Source organism: Protobothrops mucrosquamatus, unplaced genomic scaffold (assembly GCF_001527695.2).
Source record: "Protobothrops mucrosquamatus isolate PMUCROS unplaced genomic scaffold, P.Mucros_1.0 scaffold448, whole genome shotgun sequence".
Taxonomy (NCBI): Eukaryota; Metazoa; Chordata; class Lepidosauria; order Squamata; family Viperidae; genus Protobothrops; species Protobothrops mucrosquamatus.
The window spans coordinates 332,798-351,935 of record NW_015386771.1 but is presented as its reverse complement, the minus strand read 5'-3'; the positions used below and the strand labels follow the sequence as shown (position 1 = coordinate 351,935).

General features: G+C 38.3%; 1 protein-coding gene across 1 annotated transcript in view; it reads right to left on the bottom strand.

The window, feature by feature from the left end:
- Positions 1 to 3,031: 3,031 nt before the first annotated feature.
- STPG4 (sperm-tail PG-rich repeat containing 4) overlaps positions 3,032 to 19,138 on the bottom strand; it is a 29,530-nt gene continuing 13,423 nt past the window's right edge. The window contains exons 8-9 of the mRNA XM_029284228.1: positions 8,471 to 8,575; positions 3,032 to 3,682 (exon numbers count right to left, since the gene is read on the bottom strand). Of these exons, the coding sequence (XP_029140061.1) occupies positions 3,566 to 3,682; positions 8,471 to 8,575 (222 nt within the window). The 3' untranslated portion in view covers positions 3,032 to 3,565. The remainder of the gene's footprint in view (positions 3,683 to 8,470; positions 8,576 to 19,138) is intronic.

Below are 19,138 nucleotides of genomic sequence, written 5' to 3'. Positions count from 1 at the left end.
ATTTATTTTCAGACCAGCCACTTCTCCAAATTTCTCGATTTTCTGCAAGAGTTTATCAGCTGTTTCCAATGGTTCCTCTAAAATAAAACCCAAGTCATCCGCAAAGGCCTGTAGTTTATATTTCTGGTCATGGTGTTTGTGCAGGAAAACTACAAATGATTGATGATTTATATCTCACTTTCTTGTATTACATTTTCTTAAAAAGTTTACATAATGCTACCCAAGAGAAAAGATGCTAGGCTGCCCAGAAATTGATGAATGTCTCTCCATTTCTGTTTTAAGTAATTTTATTGCTTTCAAGTTTCCACTTTCATTTGCCTCATTTCCATATCATCTTGAGATTGTTTTGATTGTACAACAATATTTCTTTTGATGTGCCTGTCTCTTTACTCATGTACATTAGAGGATTTTTACAATGCATTCTTGACTTTTATGTACATTTTTATTTTTATGTTGTTTCAGTAATATATTCATGGAGGGTTACTTTTCCCTAGGATCTGCAACTTGCTACATATTATTTTGATTGAAAAAGTACACTGCAAAGTTCAGAGAAGGGTACAGTGAAGGGAAGAATTGTGTCTCGGTCCATGTAGTTAAATGTGCAGAATTAGGTCTGATTGTCTAAACATTTGAACTCAACATATTTAACATCAAGCCAAAACTGGTATTACCATAGCTTGGAGATTCGGGGAAATACAAGGAATCTGCTTTGATTAAGTGATATTTCTAGAGATTCTCTTTTGCCTCAAATAACTGTAGCAAGAATAATCTCTTCTCTCAAAGGGTTCCATGTAAATATTGAGGCAAAATGAGAAGAAGTGGCAACTTGGTAAAATAGAACATGTCCTTTTACAAAATGGCTGCCACTACAGGCATGACCAGTCACAAGTGTTTGGCCAAAGGACTAGGGCTAAGGTTGAATATTGGCTAGAGAGAATTGGGGAATGCAAAGGTAGACACTGAACTGAAAGAGCTGGATTCTCCTGCTGTCAAACCAGAAGGACTCTGAAGGACGGGAGAGAGAGTGGCTATACCAGCCCCAACCTAAAATAGCCAATAGGAACAGGGCAGATCCCAATCACTAGGAGTTAAGTGACCACAAAAAATCCAAGGAAGCATGTCAGATTTATTGGATTAAGACAGAAAAGAATATTGTTAAACCAGGACAGCTAAAGATAACTTAAGTCTTCCTTTGACATATACAGAGAACCAGATGAACATCAGAAGGTACAAAAAAAGAAGTTGGTGGAGCATGTTGATGCTATGAAAAGATGCAAGCAAAATTCTAAGGTGTGGGTCTCCTCTGCTACATACAATTGCCCTTTTTAAGAGTGCATTATTGGTTTATCACTACCACAGCTCTCAAATCTTCTTCAAGTCAAACCCAACTCCACTACAGGGTTGTAGAAATCCTGCAGCATTTCTACAATGCTACCACAACCTTTTCAACAGGCCAACAAGCTGCTTCCCCCAACCTTTCTGGTACATTCATATTATCACTTGATATTCTCATTTGACTACAGAAGTGCTGAAGGGCTCTGCCAGCTGAAATTTCTGAACTTTGAGGCTTGCTTTCAAGTTAATGAATTTTAATAGCACATGCGGGAGGGGGGCTAGAAGTGCAATTAAGATTAGGGAGATAGATAGTAAATTAATGCTGATGAATAATAAAGGACTATACTTTATTCTGAGATGTCTCTTTGCAAGATTCCCTTTGATAACGATTAGTAATCTGGAGAGACTTTGCTCCATTTATCAATGATTTGCTTCCACTGAAATTCTTTGCTGACTCAGGTTCTCCATGTTATATTGTAGAAAGTGAGGCAGAAATGTCATTTGGGAGCAATATACTATTGGAAACTTAGAAGTAAAGGCAATGGACTGGATATTAGCAGAACTTTTCCTAGATTAAAAGTCGCCACTTCAGCAGGATGCCCTGAGTTGCTGAACAATCTGTGGCCCCAGAACTACCCATTAGGGATGGCTGCAATGTCACAGTCAAAGCAACCCATATTTTTTAAGAGGGGAGGGGAGGCTTTAATCCACTTCTGTGAACGCCATGCTCTCATAGTCTGGTGAGCCCTTTTTCATGACTTCCAGAGCCCATTTAAGTTCTGCCAAAAGTTAATGGCGAGTGCTGCCCACTCCAAAGTATTTGTGTGCAGTCCCTAGACCCCCAACGGGCCCTTCCCCTCCTTTCCAGATGCCTCATATCATCAGTCTTCACTCTCTGCATCAACCCTGGCATGCTTATCTGGTGCCTATTTTATTGCCACAGCCAATCCCTAAATTTTACACATTGTTGTGCAAAATATACATAGTCCTTGACCACAGTTGAACCCAAAATTTATGTTGCTAAGCAAGACAGTTATTAAGGGAATTTTGCCCTATTTTACGACCTTTCTTTCTACAGCTATTAATTGAATCACTGCAGTTTTTAAGTTAGTAACACCGTTGTTAAGTGAATCTGGCTTCCCCATTGACTTTGCTTGTCAGCAAGCCACAAAATGTGATCATGTGACCCCGGGGAAACTGCAACCACCATAAATACATGCCAGCTGTCAAGCATCTGAATTTTGATCACATGACCATGGGGATGCTGCAACAGTCATAAGTGTGAAAAACGGTCGTAAGTCACTTTTTTCAATGCCATTATAACTTTGAACAGTCACTAAACGAGTGGTTGTAAGTCAAGGACGACCTGTAACTAGGGAGAGCTGGAACAGTAACAATTTAATTATTAAAGACATGAGGAGACCTTGAGACAGTCATCATCTCAGCCTAGCCTAGCTAACAAAGCAAGCACATGCTAAACCAAAACCATTCCCTCTTCTCCAGCATACAGTTCTCTCAAATAGAATGTTTTCCAGGATTAAAAAAAAAAACAATTGTAAAGAAAGAAGTTCTAGATTTCTTTTAGTAATGATTAGTTTAATTTTAAAGAATAGGCATTTCCTCTATTTATTTTTTTTACTATTTTCCTGGCCTCCTAAATGTAGTCTTTTGAGTGGATATAAACTATTTTTGCAAAATTTGAAACTCTGCAAAGAGACCAGTGCATGCTATTGATTACAATGTCATTATTTTGAAATAAGCTATTCATTGATCATAAACAATGCCCTGGCAATCTGAGAAGGTTGAATGAGAAATAGAAAGGTATGGCATTTAGACATGCTGGCACGAAAATATCCTTCTTATCAGGAAAAAGATGAGAAGGCTGATCTTTTTGGATAACTTAGTCATCTCTATTCTCTTTCTCTTCCAGTGCTGACCTTGCATCTAGCAAATACTGCTGCCTCGGAACAATTAAATTCAGGCAAATTATAAAATATTCGGTCATATGATATGTCATGATTTAACCACAGTTATGAGATATGCCATGATTTAAAACCCAAAACAACCTAGGATGCTAGAAAACAGAATGATTAAAATAGCATCTGCATAGGTTAACAACATAATAACCCATTTAAAATTCAGAAGAATGAAAATTGGCAAGCTTGTCTTAATGAAGGTGCAGAGGTGCATAGGATGAGTTGAGGTGTCAGAGTGCTGCATTCTTTCTATCCTAAAGTTCAGGAACGTTGCTAAAGAAAATGGTATGTTCCCGTCCAAGGCTGGCAATAGTTCTGGGCTGTCTTGGGGCCTGCTTGGTAGGCCAATAATATCCTGGACCAGGGACTTTCTGTACAGAATAAGAAACAAACAAGATCATTAAGAAATAAACGAAGGGAGGTTTCTATAACAAAACAACAATGCTAGTATTTAAAGCTAGAATCTTGTTTAAATCGCTCTGTGGTTTGTTTGGTTTTTTTTTAAATTATTTGCTACAAAAAAAAAAACAACAGCCACCCTGCAAAGCACTTTTGAACTGGTACAGCTTGGATCTATCTATCTGGAATCGGTCTGAATTGAAGAAGATCATCTAGGAATATCCTGTTAATTTCACCATTGTTTCAAAATATTGATATAAGGAGTGTAAGACCTGGTTCCTAACTATTCTAAATTCCCTACTCTTTTGGCCCTCCCTGACTAGAGCAGCATTTCTCAACCTCAGCAATTTTAAGATGCTTGGACTTTAACCCCCCAGAATTCTCCAAGCAGCAACACTGCTTTACAGCATAGTAGGGTTGTCTAAGATGTCCTTAGCAACCATAACCAAATTCAGGTTGATTAGAATTACAGTCCTTGAATCATAGACTTGGAAAGAGGCCATTCAAGCTATCAGGTCCAACTCTTTTCTCAGTGCAAGAATCCAAATTAAATTATACTAACATTATGGTATGACTCATATGATTAAAGATAATGGATTGTATTCATCTACCAAACTAAAATATAATATTACAAAAATCACAGACACGTGCCTAGTTTTCACAGTAGCTTTATGTTTGCTGCCAATGAATGTTAGAAAGCAGGATGAATAAGCTTGCAACTGCAGGATGAATACTGCTAAATGAAACATTATACCGGTAGTCCTACATTTACGACCACAACTGAGCCTAAAATTTATGTTGCAAAGTGAGATATTTATTAAGCAAGTTTTACCTCATTTTACAACCTTTCTTGCTACAGTTGTTAAGTAAATCACTGAGTAACATGATTGTTAAGTGAATCTGGTTTCCCATTGACTTTGCTTGTCAGAAGGTTGCAAAAGGTGAACACATGATGCCAGGACACTGCAACCATCATAAATATGAACCAGTTGCCAAGCATCCGAATTTTGATCACATGACCATGGAGATGTTGCAACAGTTGTAAATATGAAACAGAGTCATAAGTCATTTCTTCAGTGCCATTGTAACTTTGAACGGTCACTAAACAAATGGTTGTAAGTCAGGGACAACCTGAAACGGACTAGAATGCCCCTATGTTTGGGCTTCTTCTTGATCTTTCAAGACTGAGCACACTTCCTTATTCCAGGTTGCCCAAATTCAGAAAAGATCCCATGTATATTGTCAAGTGTTCTGCATTTCCTTCTTGGCAAAGGATGGGCTGCACCTCACAAAAACAGGGGGAAATGTACTTGGAAAAAGACTGGCCCAACTCATCACGAGGGCTTTAAACTAAAATTGAGCGGGAAGGGTGATCAATCTTCAGAATCAATAGAACCCAAAACCAATCATAAATCCCAAGAAAACAAATCAAACGATGATGTGGGCAGAGCTGAGAAAAAAGAAAAACTCAAACAACATTCAGGAGGTGCCGGAAACATACCCACGCACAGGCACAAAAACCTAAATGCTTATATACAAATGCTCAAAGCTTGGGGAACAAACAGGGCGAACTAGAAGCAATAGTACACGAGAGAAGGTATGACATAGCTGGTATTACAGAAACCTGGTGGGACGAAACCCATGAATAGAATGGACTGATGGATGGATACAAATTGTCAAAAGAAACAGGTCTACAAAAAGAGGAGGGGGAGTTGCACTATAAGTAAGACAACACTACATATCTACAGAAACGTACATGATCAAAGATAAAATCTCTCCAGAATGCATATGGGTCAATATAAAAGAGGAAAAAATTGACATTACCATAGATGTATATTACAGACCGCCCAACCAATCAGAAGAAATAGATCAGTGGTGGGATTCAAATATGTGAACAACCGGTTCTCTGTGTGGATGCTGCTTCCGGAAGTCCATTCTGGGCCTGGGCAACAAAAAATTAGCTACTGGTTCTGCCAAACTGGTGCGAACTGGCTGAATCTCACCCCTGAAATAGATGAACTCTTTGCCAACCAGTTAACAAAAGTATGTAGGAAGCAAACCACAATAGTAATGGGAGACTTCAACTATCCAGATATCAACTGGGAGACAAACTCTGCAGCGAACGGGAGATCAAACAGATTCCTAACCAACTTAGCCGACAACTTTGTCATCCAAAAGGTGGAAGAGGGAACTAGACATAAAGCCATACTGGACTTAATTCTAACTAATAGAGAAGAAATGATAGAGGGAGTTGAAATTGCCGGAACCTTGGACAAAAGTGACCATGTCATACTGGAATTTAATATAACACAAACACTAGCAATCCAACCAGTGTCTTGAACTTCAAAAGAGCTGACTTTAACAAACTCAGAGAGAACCTAGGAAAGATTCCATGGATGAAAATCCTACCCAAGCATGGGAAACTCTCAAAAATGCAATCATAAAGGCTCAAACCAGCACAATACCACTGAAAAAGAAAAACAAGAAATTCAAGAAGAAACCAGCATGGCTGCACAAAGATCTCTCTGACAAACTGAAAGACAAAAAGGACAAATACAAAAAATGGAAAGAGAGGCATATAACTAAGGCTGATTATCAGCAGACAGCCAGAGCATGTAAATATGAAGTCAGGAAAGCAAAGGCTCAGAATGAACAAAGACTTGCAACAGAAATCATGGATAATAAAAAAGTTTCTTCCAATATATTAACAACAAGAAAAAAGTCAAGGAAACTGTAGGTCCACTAAAGAGAGAAAATGGAAAGGAAATAACAGGCAACAGGGAGAAAAAAGAGCTGCTTAACTTATACTTTACATCAGTCTTCACACAAAAAGAAACCATAGCCCAACATACAAAAAAAAAACACTGCAAAAGACAAATTAGAAACAAAAATTAAAATAAGCAAGAAAATGATAAGAGAACACCTATCCGACCTTGACAAATATAAATCACCAGGGCCTGACAAATTACATCCCAGAATTCTGAAGGAGCAGGCTGATGTTATCTCAGAACCACTGCACCACATCTTTCAAAAATCCTGGAGCATTGGGGGAAGTACCTGAGGTTTGGAAAAGGGCTGATGTGGTTTCCATCTTCAAAAAAGGGGAAAAAACAGACCCAGGAAACTACAGACCAATCAGTTTAACATCAATACCTGGGAAGACCATAGAAAAGATAATCAAAAAACAGATCTGCGAACAACTAGAAGCAAACAAAGTTATAACTAGTAGCCAGCACGGGTTTGTTAAAAACAAATCATGCCAAACTAATCTTATTTCATTCTTAAACAAAGTGACTAATAGACCAGCAAAATACTGTGGACGTAGTATACTTAGACTTCAGTAAGGCATTTGATAAAGTAGTAGACCACAACCTACTCCTTGGTAAGCTAAAAAAAGGTGGAATAGACAACATCACCACTAGATGGATATGTAGCTGGCTGGCAAATCGTACTCAACGAGTAGTCCACAGTGGCACTACATCCACATGGAGAGAAGTAAGCAGTGGGGTACCACAAGGTTCCGTCCTAGACCTTCAATATCTTCATCAATGACTTAGATGAGGGAATTGAAGGGGAACTCATCAATTTGTAGGTGACACCAAACTGGCAGGAGTAGCCAACACCCTGGAAGACCAACTAAGGATCCAAAAAGATCTTGACAAACTTGAACAATGGGCCCTATACAACAAAATGAGTTTCAATGTGGAGAAAAGCAAAGTTTTACATTTAGGCAGGAAAAACCAAAGGTACAAGTACAAATTGGGTGAGACCTGGCTTAAAAACAGTAACTGGGAGAGGAACCTTGGAGTCCTAGTGGACAATCACTTGACTATGACCCAGCGGTGTGCAGCAGCAGCCAAAAAAGCTAATACAATCCTAGGTTGTATAAACAGAGGCATAGAATCAAGATCACATGAGTTATTAGTACCGCTTTATAAAACCCTAGTAAGACCACATCTGGAATACTGCAGCCAATTTTGGTCACCATATCACAAAATATATTGAGAGTTTGGAAAAAATTCAGAGAAGAGCAACTAAGATGATCAAACGCTTGGAGACTAAAAACATACGAAGAACGGCTGCAGGACTTGGGTTTGGCTAGTCTAAAGAAAAGAAGAAATAAGGGAGACATGATAGCAGTATTCCAGTATTTGAGGGGCTGCCACAAAGAAGAGAGGGCATCAGAGGGCAGGACAAGAAATAATGGTTGGAAACTGATCAAAGAGAGAAGCAACCTGGAATTAAGGAGAAACTTCCTGACAGTGAGGACAATTAACCAGTGGAACAGCTTGCCTCCAGAAATCATGGGCGCTCCATCACTGATGATTTTTAAGAAGAGGCTAGACAATCACTTGTCTGAGATGGTATAGGTTCTCCAGCTTGAGCAGGGGGCTGGACTAGAAGACCTCCAAGGTCCCTTCCAGCTCTATTCTATTCTATTCTATTCTATTCTATTCTATTCTATTCTATTCTATTCTATTCTATTCTATTCTAATACATCAGCCAACCAGTCTGGTCTTCTCCATAACTGGATTTTATTTCCATGGATGCAATTTAATAATACCTGAATCTAAGTAACATTTACTGTCTCCATGTTTTCCTTTATATCTTGAAAATACTAGGTTCCCCCCTCCCCCCACCCAAAAAAGAAAGCTGCAAATCCAAAGGCTGAATATGGAATGTCTCCAAGAAAGGCAGAAACCCCAAGTCAGCCCTATAGCTGCAAGCACAGTTTGAGCCATTTTCAATATTATACTCACAGTGTGGGCTGGCAATATTCGTGGTACTTTTGATATGAAGGACGATCGTATTGGAACTGGCTGGACATCCTTTATTTCATACTCACCTGGGCCTGGACCTTGTTTCTACAATGTAATAAAATGCTTCTTTTAAAAAGGTTCCATATGCAAAAATACTTCCATAACGCTGTTATTCCTAGCATGCTGTAGTCTTAAAGACATTACTCTGCTAACATAATCAACAGTTTTACTCAATGTAAGACAGCTGCTCAATACTTAAAATACATGCAGCATATTTGATAGCATGGATAACATTTGCAGCATCTCAGTGGGTTATTTTATTTGTACTATTGGAGAATTATGCCAAATAAGATTAATAATCATGAAACTAATACATATCCCACCCACCAATTAACATCTTCTGAAAATGTAATATAGAAACTGAAAATCTAACTTAAGATACCTAGTACTGATATCCATCCATCAATTATCTAAATAGCACTTTCTAATTCTGTGGTTCTCTAGTCATCCTCTAATATATGTACTTTATTTCAACCACATGATGACCACAAAAGTTAATGTAGAAAGGAAACATTTGGATTTTATGAATTTATGATTTTTGTAGGACCAACATCAGGGACTAATCAGGTTGGACTCAACAGTTTGCACTTTGCCTATGATGAGTGTATGCTATTCACATAGATTCAAGAACTTACATTGATTTATTGCCCAAAATTTGTTATTAAACTCCTATAACAACTGAATCTGTGTGTATCTAGAAAAATATTGGAACATTAAAAAATATTGGAAAATATGTTCACATAAAGTGAACATTACATGTCTGTTTATCCTGAACTGTCCATTCAAATTGGCACCTCCTTTGCAGGAATTTAGATGGAGATCTTTTTTACTATATGATCCATTCTTAACTGGAACAGATCATGTATTGTTTATGTAGAACCAGGAACAGATCATGTATTGTTTATGTAGAAAGGGATGGGAACTGGAATGATCCAGTTAATTCATCCCTGCTCCCTTCCTGGGCATAGGAAACCCAGAGGAAAAGAGCTTATTTTTATTTAGGAAAAGTAGAAAGAGCTAAAAGCTAAGTAACACTGATTTTGACAGGTTTGCAAGCCCCTGGAGTAATTACAGGATATCAGCTTTTGGTTTACAAAAAGAAATAATCATATTTTAAATGTAGAAACAACTGACACAGATCTTTTGCTGACTCATTTGCTAACAAAGGCATTTGCACTAATCAATCTATTCTCAACTACCTAGAGACAAAAATGACACTAACTAGTAGAGCAATAATTTATTTATTGTTATAAGACAAGAAAATAAATCTGTCTATAGTTTGGAGATAGGTTAATATTTGTCTGTTGCTATTTCTGTGTTCCTATGTTAGCATCTGTCATGTTCCTTTGAGCATAACACTCCTGCTTTTCTACATATTTGAAATAATCTCATCTTCTGTGCAGGTGTGTTCATACCTTTTTCCACTGGGGCAACTCAGTTTTATTCTTTTTATTCAAGATACAAATTTAGGAGGATTTTCCATGCAAATATTTCTGAAATTTTCAAACAGGCATAACATAGTGGCATTTTTTTAAAAAAAGCAGCCAATGGGAAGTGAATCATAACGAATTGTCAAGGATTGTAACCACAGATAATTTAAGAGCTTTTGATAAGCATATAAGTTGCATTTTAGGTAAAAATAAAATCACGTAGCTATAATAAAAAGACAAAAGACAAAATAAAAATTTTCAGGACTATAATATTATAATAAAATATGAATAGGCCCATCAAAATATAATACAGGTTATCCTCAGTTAACGACAACAATTGGGGTCATAATTTCCATCGCTAAGTGACAAGGTCAAAAAGTGCAGTGCCGTGTGACTGCATCACTTAGTAACACCAATTCCAGCACTTTCTCATTAAGTGAATCATTGCAAGTCATCAAGCAAGGACATCATGTGGTCACTATTTGCGACCTCCTGCCAGCTTCCTCATTGATTTTGCTTATAGGAAGCTGGCCAAGAAAGTCACAAATGGCAACAACATGACCATGGAACACTCTGGTGGCTGGAATTTTGAGAATCAGTTGTAAGTACCATTCAATTCAGTGCCATCACAAGTTTGAACAGATGCTGAACAAGTAATCTTTAAGTGAGGACCACCTACATATCAGCATAATGAATACATATACAATGTACAACTTTTATTTTTATTCTTCTATCAGTTGTAGAAATATACAGTTTTTGATAATCAACTTTTCCAAAATGGTGGGCCCCAGATGATTTTGAGATAAAAGTCTACCACACAATGATTTTAGCATACCTAAAATCTAAAATTTAAAATTAGAAGGAATATGCATTGGCAGAAAGAGTTGAAATACTTCCTGGGGTATGTCTGCCACAGTTTTCCCCTCACTGTACAAAATATCTTCACCTACCAGATATACCTAAAGAAGATCCAAACCATGTAAAGCCAAGGGATGAGGAAGACTGTTAAAACAGTACTTTGGCTCAAAGAAAAGAGAGATCCACAGATATTCTCTTTATTATTGATTTTATGTTCTTATATTAATAAATCTAGTGATTCTTTGGATTTTTCCAGTCCACATATAGTGATCCCAACATTCCTCTATTTAAAAAATACTTTTTTAAAAAGTGCCATTTTTTTTTCTTCAGAGTCCACCTTGGAACATGTTTCAGGAGAAAAGAATGGAAAATAGTGACTCAGTAGAACCTCAGTAAACTTGAATAAATTTCATCTCTAAAAATAAAATAAAATTAAGAAACAGTGGTTAAATGTTGGTTTGCTTTGCATCCTAAACTATCTTCCTGCTATACCTGAGAAAGAAACTACAAACTGAAGTTCATTGCAACGCTGTCTCTTTATGCAGAATCTCCATCCTGTCCATGCCTAGCCCAAAACAATGGTCATTTATTTCCAATACAGTGAACAACACATGCAAAATCATCCTTTGAGCATCAATAGCTGAGCAGCCTTAGTTTTCACCTGCAAAGAACACCCAGGTTGCAGCTGTTCCAAGACAGGCAAACACTAAGACGTCAGTTCCAGTTCATTTGTTGCAAAATATTGGATAGCAGCTGTATCAATAACTCATTTAAATAGTAGTTGTTTACATGGAACGGCTCTTCTGTCACAAGAGGCCACCTGGAACAAGGTCATTAATGAGATCCTCAAGGATTTTCAAATGAAAGGTTAACATCTATTTAAAAGCCAAAAAAAAAATCCTCAGACAATTCATATTATACCTAGCTTGCTGCTACTCTTACAGAATGAATTCTGATGAGCTACTGTAAAAAAAAAATTATGATCCTTCAAAAATGTTAACCTGATCTGGAAAAATAGAAGAATTAGGCTCTTGAAGTTAAATTTGCCCTCTTATTTTTGCAAGGCTTATGACCTGGCTGATATTTCAGAATTAGCCATGTATTTGGAAAAATAGAGGCATTTAAATCCTAATCCAAACAATAACAAAAACAGTGCTAGGTTGCTTTTTTTAAAAAAAAAAAATCATACAACCAAGCATAACTTTCTTGAAAGGAAAAAAGTGAATCACATCTCCCAAGGAAGAGGCCTAGCCCAGTGGTGGCGAACCTATGGCACGCGTGCCAGAGGCGGCACTCAGAGCGCTCTCTGTTGGCACACACACCACCGCCACCAGCAGCAGGTGCCTCAGGCCACCACTGCCCCCTGGGGAGGAGCCCCACCCAGCACAAAGGAGGTGAAGCGGCCAACTAGCAACCTCGAGTAGGGGTGGTAGAGCAGAGGTCACCAACCATTGTTGATTGGTGGACTGGAAGAAAAGGGAGGGGGAAGCATTTTACATGCATGCATGCGTGCACGGGTCTGCGAGCACACACATGCTGCAAATGGAGCGGGGCTAGTGCCTATGTGATACTCACTAGCCCTGCCCTGTTCTTGCATGGTGCAGCGCCTTGTATCTGTGCCCCACGGCACGGCCGTTTTTGCGCCTTGCAGCATGGTGGCCCATTTTTGCGCCCCCGGTTTTTGTGTGCCAGAGGCAGCACTCAGAGGTGCCTCCCTGCCCCCCCATGAGGGCACCACAATGCTGATGCGGCCCTGGCACTTTGCGATAAATAAGTGGGTTGTAGGTTGCAGTTTGGGCACTCGGTCTCTAAAAGGTTCGCCATCACTGGCCTAGCCTATAAAGCCAATGAAAAATCCAATATGTTTTAAAGCTTGCTGACAGCATGTTTCCAATTACATAAACACTAAGGTGATCATGCTTCTCCCCAATTGCATCCTTTTGCCTTGATTCACAAGTTCAAAATGGTATACAGTAGGTTTTCCAGCTTGAGCAGGGAACTGGACTAGAAGGCCACCAAGGTCCCTTCCAGCTCTATTCTATTCTAAAAATAGGATCACTTCAACCTGACAGTGATCGTTTAGAACTCAGTTGATAGGTAGTAAAGTTGATGTAGATGCAGAGTCGGAGAATGGGTTGAGAAAGAACCTGCTTTTCAGAGGGTATGTTCTTACACCTTTTCTCTTGCTGTTGTCTCAGGGTAAAAGAGTATTATGTTCTGAAACCACACAAAGCTGTACCACACCTATTTATAGGATACAAAATCGAGGTGGTTTTGCACACAAACAGCAACTGACTTTCTAACTTCTTCATTGCAAGGCAGAAAAAAATAGCGATTCCAAACAATCAGATAAATCCAGCTATGAAACTTGGAATTGAAAGCATAAAAGATGTTGTGACACGATAAAGGGGGAAAAATTATACACATTTTCCTCAGTTTTCAACGAACAAAAGTTTACAAGGCCTTTAGAAGTCCATAGTTTCACTCCATATTGTATAGACATATTGCCTCACCTCAAGGAGGTGGGTGTTCATGAGAAGGTATTCATGCGTGTTTAACTATGTAGACAGAGCTCATACCCCAAGGAAGTATCCTGATTAAGCAGCAGGATCTTCTCTTGCATCTGACTCCCTGCATATATATTTATGTGCATGGAGAAGTCCTTCCTATCAAATCTAATAGATATGTCAGAGAAGGGAGGGAAGAGGCATAAGTCCACTGGAGTTGGGAAGCTATAACAAATTTGAATAGCAATAGCACTTAGCACTTAGTGTTTTACAGCCTTCTCTAAGTGGTTTACAAAGTCAGCATATTGCCTACAATTCTTTTACTGACCTCGGAAGGATGGAAGGCTAAGTCAACCTTGAGCCAGTCAGAATCAAACTCCTGGCAGTGAGCAGTGAGTTAGCCGGCAATATTGCATTCTAACTACTGCACCACCATGGCTCATTAATAAATAAGTGATAACCTCTGTGCAGTTATTCAGTGCTGAGTGGGATGGAAAAAAGTGAAGAAAGTGCAATTCCCATCAACAGAATCTAAAATGAGGCTGTATCTTGTTTATTTATCAAATCCAGGTTTAGTATAAAAGTAGAATTTTTCAATTTTTTGAGGGGAAAAAATGAAAGATATCAGTTTATATTACACTATAATGGGTATGTTTTGTGGTCCATACCTGTCAGATATCCTTTACAGCCTAATGGCTCAACTGGTAAAAGATTCTGATTTGGTGGCCTGCCAAAATGTAGATCATAGGTTTAGCTAGATGGTTTCCCATTTTGCTAAATCAGGGCTGCATAAACTGTTTATGTGGCACATATGGTAGGTTTTAGATGGTGTGTTGGCAGATGGCCAGGCCCAAGAATAAAGAAGAGGAGGGAAGAACAAAAGTTAAAATGGATTTATTTAGTGTAATAGCAAATAAATTTAATTAAAATTACAACTATAGGCAATAAAATTAAACCTATGGATCCATCCATATAATATGCAAGGGGCAACATCAGTTTAATGGCACTTAATGAGTAAATCAATCATATATCATTTACCTCTTCATTAATGACAAGGGAGAAATGTACCATAGTTTTAAGGTACTACTTACAACCATGGACCACACATTGCACATCCCTTTTTAGCATGTATGTGATTATGATAAAATTGATAAGGTTTGATCACAGCTTCCATCATGCCTTTTTAAACCAAGGATAATGGTCAGCAAATATTTGAAGGGACACATTGCCTTTGCTCCCAGCAGCTTCCCTTTCTTCTTTGAAATGTATAAATACATGTGGTATAAAAATCAAACAAACTTCAAGAGTTAGAAAAAGACAAGGATTACACTGGAGGGCACCATGAAACTTTGAAAGCCTCTTTAAGTTATTGATCATCCCCCAAAATCTCAATATAATGTAGTTCCTGTTGGCATATGAAAGCTGCAAGCGCTCCTTCCGCTACCATCATTCCAGATACATATTAAAAAAAAACAAAACAGAAAATCACAAGTGACCTCAAAAAAAGCATACCTTAGATAATAAATGCACCCCTGGAGAATTGTGGTTCATGAAAGCATAATATTATTAATCATGGACCAGCTGGGGCCAAAATTAATAACAAAGAGGAAGAAAACAGTATCATCTGACATTTCCACCCAAAGAAGCTCATTTTCTACATTCCAACAGCCTGCCTGGATTCCTTCTCAATAGCTCAGCTCTTCCTTTCCATAGTGCAGATTTGATGGCTAATTTCAGCAAAATATGCCTTTTTTTTCAGCTCGGCTGTAAAAGGCATGTGGGAATCACTGTCATAAACTGTCATTTCTGCGCATGAACATGTGTTAGGAGCGACAGAACTGTTACATTCTCTCCCCCCCCCCCCCGTCCTTTGTGGTACAACACTTTCACTTGAAAACACATTTTCACAGAAAAATATGAAGTGGGGAAATACAACATTGCTTTGTAATAGAGGGGATCAGACAAATTTAATTACAAAACTGCCTCAGAACAACGGAGATAACATTCTTGCTAGGCATCATAACTAATACTTACAGTAATGTGTTTTTATAAACCTCTTCTCTAAATCCACTCTCATTGATTTGACAACTTGACCATTAAATCATTAAAAAGTCACAATGCATTAAATCAATGGACAATCTAGTCCAGGCTCCTATCACTCAATTTCGGCCATCCCCGGGCATATAGGAAACCATCACGAGTACCAATAGTGTTGTTTTGCAGATGCTTCACAGCATTTTGGAGCAGAAAAAGCCAGCTAGATACAGAACAGGTACTTTTGATTAAATGCCCATCAATCCCGACATATGGCCAAACCTGGGAGTTGTAAATGGGTCAGCTTGTCCATCACTGAATTGTAAGCTTCAAGAAGCACCTTGACTCAGAGCTGTTGGCAACACCTATGTATACTACCTTTCTCATCCTACTCTTTAAATCAGAGAACCACCGTCATCATGCTACTTAAAAGCAGCAAATTCCACAAAGAAATTAAGATCTGGGTGAAGGAAAGAAGTGTTTCTTTTCCAGCAATGAAGGACCTATTTCCTAACGTCCCTACTCTTGTAACAGAAAACTATTGCCCAAGTCTTCACATTACAAATCAATTGAAATTTGAAGTTTTTGTAATTTCAATTATATTGTTACTTTATTAAATTCTATCTATTGCCATTATTACTGCTGCTCCTGATTGTTTTTTTCTTCTTTTTACGATCCTTTAATCCCTTTATTTGGGGTGGAGTTGGAGCGACTGAATGGAGCTGAGTGTTTACTGGCCGGATGCCCTTCCTGATGCCTGCATGGAGTTCACAGCAGATACTTTCTCTTTGCACCCTGATAAACATCTGCTGTTGCCTAGGATAAAACTCTCAACCCTCTGAGTGGGAGGTGAGCGTCTTCGCCTCTAGGCCACCGTACTGCTCTCCTCCTTGTTATTAACTTCTCTATAATATCATCGCCTATGCTGATTTTTCTGTTGTTTTTTTATATTCTTTTTTTCTGATTCATGCACCAACAAAGAACACATTATCAATCTCTGTTGGGGTACAATCTCTGTTGCCCCCACCTTCCTAGCTAGCACAGCCTAATCACTATGCTCAAGTTACTTGATATTCTTTTTGTGAAGCTATCCTTGTGTGTGTGTTTCCTCCTACTAGGTCTGGAAGCTGCCGATGATGCAGAATGCTAAGTGGAGTGCTTAGCCATGCGCATATCTCAACAGAGCTGACATAATTAATCCAGCTGCCAACTGGCTATTGACAGTTCAGGATCCAGCAGATCCACTTTTCTATTTATCTGGGATTTTCAGAGATCTTGCTAGCTACGGTACGCTGCATTTCAAAGATGATTAGCATTCTGGGATTGCTCAAGAATAAGATGCCCCTTGGCCTCTGGAATGCTGTTACGTATGAATATTTGCTTTTCACCTCCACTTTTCTAATATGGATTTTCTATTAAATGTAACCATTTTCTGAATACTTTCATTGCTGTAATTTTTAAAACAATTCTAAGCACATGCATTACATTCAGATGTTTTTAAACATTAGGCTATGAAGCAAAAAGATGTGGGAAAAAAAACCAAAAAACCCCCAGCATCTTTCTAAATTCATTTAATACAGAATTTGGAAACTGAAGTGAACTTTGATCAGATTACAAAATGTAAAACGCCATTAAGCACATTTTTCTTCCTATCATAAATACCGGGAAGAGGGCTTGAGAGGCTCATTCAGCCACCGCAGGTATATAGTTTAAGGTCTTCTATGTAATTCTGACTGCTAAAATGACAGCTTTTCAAGAATATGATTGATAGATCTTTTGAAGAGATTCATATGGTCTATGCTCCTCTCTGTTCCTTCAGGATCGAGTCATTTATCAAGATTATGGTAGGGTGACTCATAGGCTCTCCATCTGATACACTTACTTAATATTGATGGAAGTTCTCACTACTTCCTCATTGCTTTGGCTCCTGAATCTGGGTATTATTAACTGGGGAACAGATTCATCAATAATGTCAGCTTGCTTGTTCCTCCAATCCATATTTGGACAATTGCAATCAACACATCTGTCAAGTATGAAAGACATGATCCTAGATACCTTATAATGAAAATGTTCAAGCTCTCATGAAGGCTGGAGTTTTCTACATGGATTCTCCTGCTCAACAACTTATATTACTCAGTTGGGAATATGTGCTTTTGTAGTATGGTGACTGGTCCATGGAAACACTGGCTGTCCAGCGCAAGGACTGAGATGATATTACACAGATGTTAGCTGGAAGTGCAGTAAGATTTACCAGGGAAGATGAATACCCTGGCTTTATAACTTCTTACATGCATAATAGATTCTTACTATTATCTTGCAGAATAAAACTTTTGGATTGGCCAAGATTTACATAAACATAGTACTACCAATCTGATTAGTAAACTAGTAGTGATGGTTCAGTGTTAGAATGCTTATGGGCTTAATGGTTTCAATATGACTTTAGCATATAGGTTTAGCATATATTTAACATTGATGATGTTACCTAGTTTGGTAATAAAACATCTGCAAGAAAACAACCAAGCTCAGAGAGCATCAAAGTTCAACCCTGAGCTATAAATATTCTCTTCTATGCATATATAGACTAAAAAAATCCAGATGATCATTAGATGGCAGCTAAGAAATACAAAAAATACAAGTTTCCTGCCATCTAATAGTTGTCAACAATTTTGCAGCCCCAACATGGTGACTATAGCATAAATAGTAACCTTTTGACAAGAGCACAACTTATTTCTAGATAAAGACAAAATCATGTTTTTGGAGCAATTACTTCAATTGAAAAGAGTAATCCATACAGTCAGAAAGGAAAATGTTCTTATTTCTTTATTTTGTTACTTAAGAAACTAGAATTCTACTGGGCAAGTGTAGCAATTACAATATTCCATCACCTATTTTTCAAGTGGAGAAGTGGCTACTGGGTTATCACTTAGAAATCTCTGCATGTAGACATGTAGATATGATTACAAATGAGTAATTTGAATAAATGAGCAGGTTACTGGGTCCATGGACCAAATCCATGCCTGTTTGGAGCCTCTGAGCACATGGAACTCATAGAATGCCATGGTTTACTGAGCAGCTCTGGAAAATGAAGTGACACAAGAGCTTCCTAGAGCACCACTGGAGGAAGACAAAGAGCAAGGCCAACCAATATAAGAGCCTATATTAGAACTTACTTTGTGTTGATAAGTGTGGCGAAGCATATTTGCTTCTCTGCCCTTATTGCATCTTCAAATATCTGTTCAGTAACTTTCTTTCAGATGACCAGATCCCTATTGGGTAAGGAGGAGCCAGAGAACACCTTACCCATGTGCATTCCAATGCATAATGATGGCTGCCATCTTGATTTTTTTGGCTTATGTAAAAAAAGGGTAGGGCATCAATTGCATGGTTATGGACAGCCTCTTGGCTTTTTAGGCCCACCTCCCTGCAGCTGGCAAAAATGGTTGAAACTGACTGACCTGGATGACATGCTACTGGCAGGTAGAAATATGTCAGAGGGGTTAGCCATGTCATGCTAACATGGCCACCGTATGATATTCATTCATTTGTTCTATAACCCTCTTAGTAAATTTCCATTCTTCTTTCTATCAGTGTGCTGCTCTTCCACTTTCTTTGCATAAAAGGTATACAATCGTTTCCTGTCATTTTTGATGAACAGTTTTCCAGGGGAGTCCCTGAATGGAAGAGAATTGCTGGAAGGCACACCGATTCGGTCCTTTGTGACTGCACTGGCCAAAAAGAAAAAGGAAGAGAAGAGGATGCAGCAAGAAGAGAAAGAGGAG